The following is a 2,808-nucleotide window of genomic DNA, read 5'->3' on the forward strand; positions in this document are numbered from 1 at the left end:
TCAGTAACTCAAGCCGCAGATAGCGGCGGTGCCATTTTAAGAAATCCGACTGTTAAGATATCGTGTCACAATCAAAAGGTGGATAAATAGTTATGAACATCATATTTTTTATTCAATATTTTAATAAAATAAGTTAATAATCACAATACTTGTATATTCAAACCAATTTTTTTTTGCGAAATCAAGATGTATTCTTAGTTTGTACTATTATTATGTTTCATAACAATTTCAATATATGATTGTATTTTGTGATGGGATAAAACAAGCGTGAGTATACAAACATAATAAAGAGTATATATTATGATTTTTGTAGAACATTTTCAACGAGAAATACTGAAAAAATAGAAGTCTATTAATGAACATTTCAGAAATCAAGTTACATCAAAATTACTCAATGATTTTACAAAGCGAAGAATCATATGCCACTTCTAATCCACAAGGATTGAGTGCACGATCTCTGTTTAGGAACTAAGAATCCCACAAAAAAAATATTAAAAAAAAAAAAAAAAAAAAAAAAAAAGAAACTCAATGTACATCATATTAATACATCGAGAAAATAACTAAAAAGAAAATCAAACATATATGTCGATCAATCCATCGCATGCCTAACGTTCATCACCCACTTCCCGTTGGTGATCAAACGATAGTTCAAAAACCCATTTGGGTAGCGACTTCGATCTTCTTGAATCTCTCTTCAGTAACTGTTGATGACGACTCTGAGTATTTTTCTTAACTATGGACTCTACAAACGACTTCACACGTTGCATGGCGACTGCTAGGGTTTCCTCCGACATGTTTGCAAAGCAAATCCTAAACCAACCCGGTTCACTACAATGGCACGATGAACCGGGTGAAATGTTCAACCCAACTTCATAAACAATCTTCAACCAAAGCTCCATTTCACCTTCGAAAGTATCTGAGCTCAAAAGGTGCCTCATATCCACCCAACAAAACAAACCAGCATTGCTTTGAAGACACCGAATCCCTGTTTTCTGAAGCCCCTTTACAAGCTTTTCATGTCTTTGCTTCAATCTTCTTCGGTTCTCAGAAAGATACGTTTTTGTGAACTTCTTGTCAGAAAGGATCTCCGACAATAAATACTGAGTCTGAGAAGAGATCAAACCGAAGCTCGACATTTTCGTTGCAGCAGATACAACACGCTCATCATTGGAGTAAATAGCTCCAATTCGAAAACCAGGGAGTCCAAGATCTTTAGAGAGACTGTAAACAATGTGGACTCTTTTCGCGATTTCAGTGTTCATGAGGTTTCTGTTTTTTAAAACCTCCATGATACTAGTAAAGCTAGGATAGCTAAACACAGTACCTGAGTAAATTTCGTCGCTAATGAGGTGGATATTTTTCGTGGAGATAAAGTTGACGAGTAGATCGAGCTCATGCAAGCTCAGCGACGTGCCTAATGGGTTCGAAGGGTTTGTCACCAAAACACCCTTGACTTTGAGGTTCTGTTTTTCTGCTTGTTTGTAAGCATCTTCAAGAGCAGGTTTTGTAATTCTGAAACCATTCAAGCTTGAACAATGGATTGGAACAATTTCAGCTCCAGTTCTCCATTTTAGGTCTCTATCAAACCTATACAACATTAAAAAACTCGATCAGAAACAGATACAAAAGTAAAAGAGTGACCTTGATAACACATTTCATGTATAAAAATGTCGACTTACCCTGGATAGTAAGGTGTCGGAATGAGAATCGCGTCGCCGGGATTAGCTATGCAAAACATTAGCGTTTCGTTAGCCGAGGTTGCGCCTGCTGTCAGTACAAGGTTGTTCGGATCAAAAGTAACTGTGTTTCCTCGTATCTCCGACATGAAGCGGACTAAAGCCTGTAGATAATATTCGTTTATTAATCACCAAAATATTGAAGAAAAATTGATATAAAGAGACGAATTATTAAATTGTGCTTACATTCTTGAAGGCAGGAAGGCCATGGTAATCTTGAAAGAGAGCAAGTTCTTTAAAGATAGATTGATCGTTATTATGTTTCTTGAAAGCTGCGATCTCTGGGTTTTTCTGGAGCCATGATTCAAGAAGATCAAAGGAGAGTTGATTCTCGGCGAGACCCATTTGGATGATTCCATTGGGATTCTTAACTTCGTCGTAGGGATTCTTTTCGTATTCCTCCCATCCGAGGAAGTACGATGAATCTTGTCCATGAGAGTTGCATGTGACCTTTGCTGACAACATAATTTCTTGATGATCTTGAAAGTTCTGAAGAAAGTGAAAGTGGTAGGAGATGGAAAAAAGAAAGTGATGTGATTTGTTGTTGGGAGAAAAGGTGTGTTTTATAGAATGATTGATTAGGAGAGTGAGTGATTTATGTTGGTCTGTTTGGAAGGAATATATATAGGGGAAGTTGAAGGTAGAAGGATCCAAGCTGTAAAGGGAATGCCATGTCAGATCCTCTTGACAAAAAAGGAATGCTAATTTTTTGATGGAAATGTTTTCAAATTTTATTTTCTTTGGAAAAACCAGTTGAAATGTTTCACTATTGACTAAAGTCCTTGTAAATTAAACTATTTTTTCTTCTAATTTTAATGATTTTATATTGAAAAGATAAATTAGTTAACCATCAATTATTGAGCACTTAGAGTTATGAAAACTCGTCTCTAAAAGAAGAGAATTGATTTATTCGTTAAAGTCAAAGAATATAGTCGATATTATTTAAAGTCGCAGTTAAGAGATGCAAATAAAAACTCTTTATATATTTCTATTTGTTTCACAAAATTTACAACAAACCTATTGCATATAATAATAATAAAAAAAACAATTAGTTAATTGATCAATTGTCTAA

The 2,808-nt window shown here is 35.0% G+C and overlaps 1 protein-coding gene across 1 annotated transcript; it reads right to left on the bottom strand.

The window, feature by feature from the left end:
* Nucleotides 1-409: 409 nt before the first annotated feature.
* Nucleotides 410-2,288, bottom strand: ACS9 (1-aminocyclopropane-1-carboxylate synthase 9). The gene is made up of 3 exons (XM_078982347.1): nucleotides 1,923-2,288; nucleotides 1,680-1,840; nucleotides 410-1,587 (listed from the first exon to the last, which is right to left on the bottom strand). Exons 1-3 carry the CDS (start codon nucleotides 2,199-2,201, stop codon nucleotides 606-608), a joined length of 1,422 nt encoding a protein of 473 aa, XP_078838473.1. The 5' UTR covers nucleotides 2,202-2,288; the 3' UTR covers nucleotides 410-605.
* Between the last annotated feature and the right edge of the window lie 520 nt (nucleotides 2,289-2,808).

Source organism: Lactuca saligna, chromosome 3 (assembly GCF_052625555.1).
Source record: "Lactuca saligna cultivar CGN05327 chromosome 3, ASM5262555v1, whole genome shotgun sequence".
Lineage (NCBI taxonomy): Eukaryota > Viridiplantae > Streptophyta > Magnoliopsida > Asterales > Asteraceae > Lactuca > Lactuca saligna.

Excerpts from the sequence above, each read along its gene's own strand:
- ACS9 (XM_078982347.1), bottom strand. The coding sequence starts at position 2,201 with ATGTTGTCAGCAAAGGTCACATGCAACTCTCATGGACAAGATTCATCG. Across the intron at positions 1,841-1,922 it reads GCCTTCCTGCCTTCAAGAAT|GCTTTAGTCCGCTTCATGTC; the intron begins GTAAGCACAATT and ends TATTATCTACAG. Across the intron at positions 1,588-1,679 it reads CCGACACCTTACTATCCAGG|GTTTGATAGAGACCTAAAAT; the intron begins GTAAGTCGACAT and ends AATGTTGTATAG.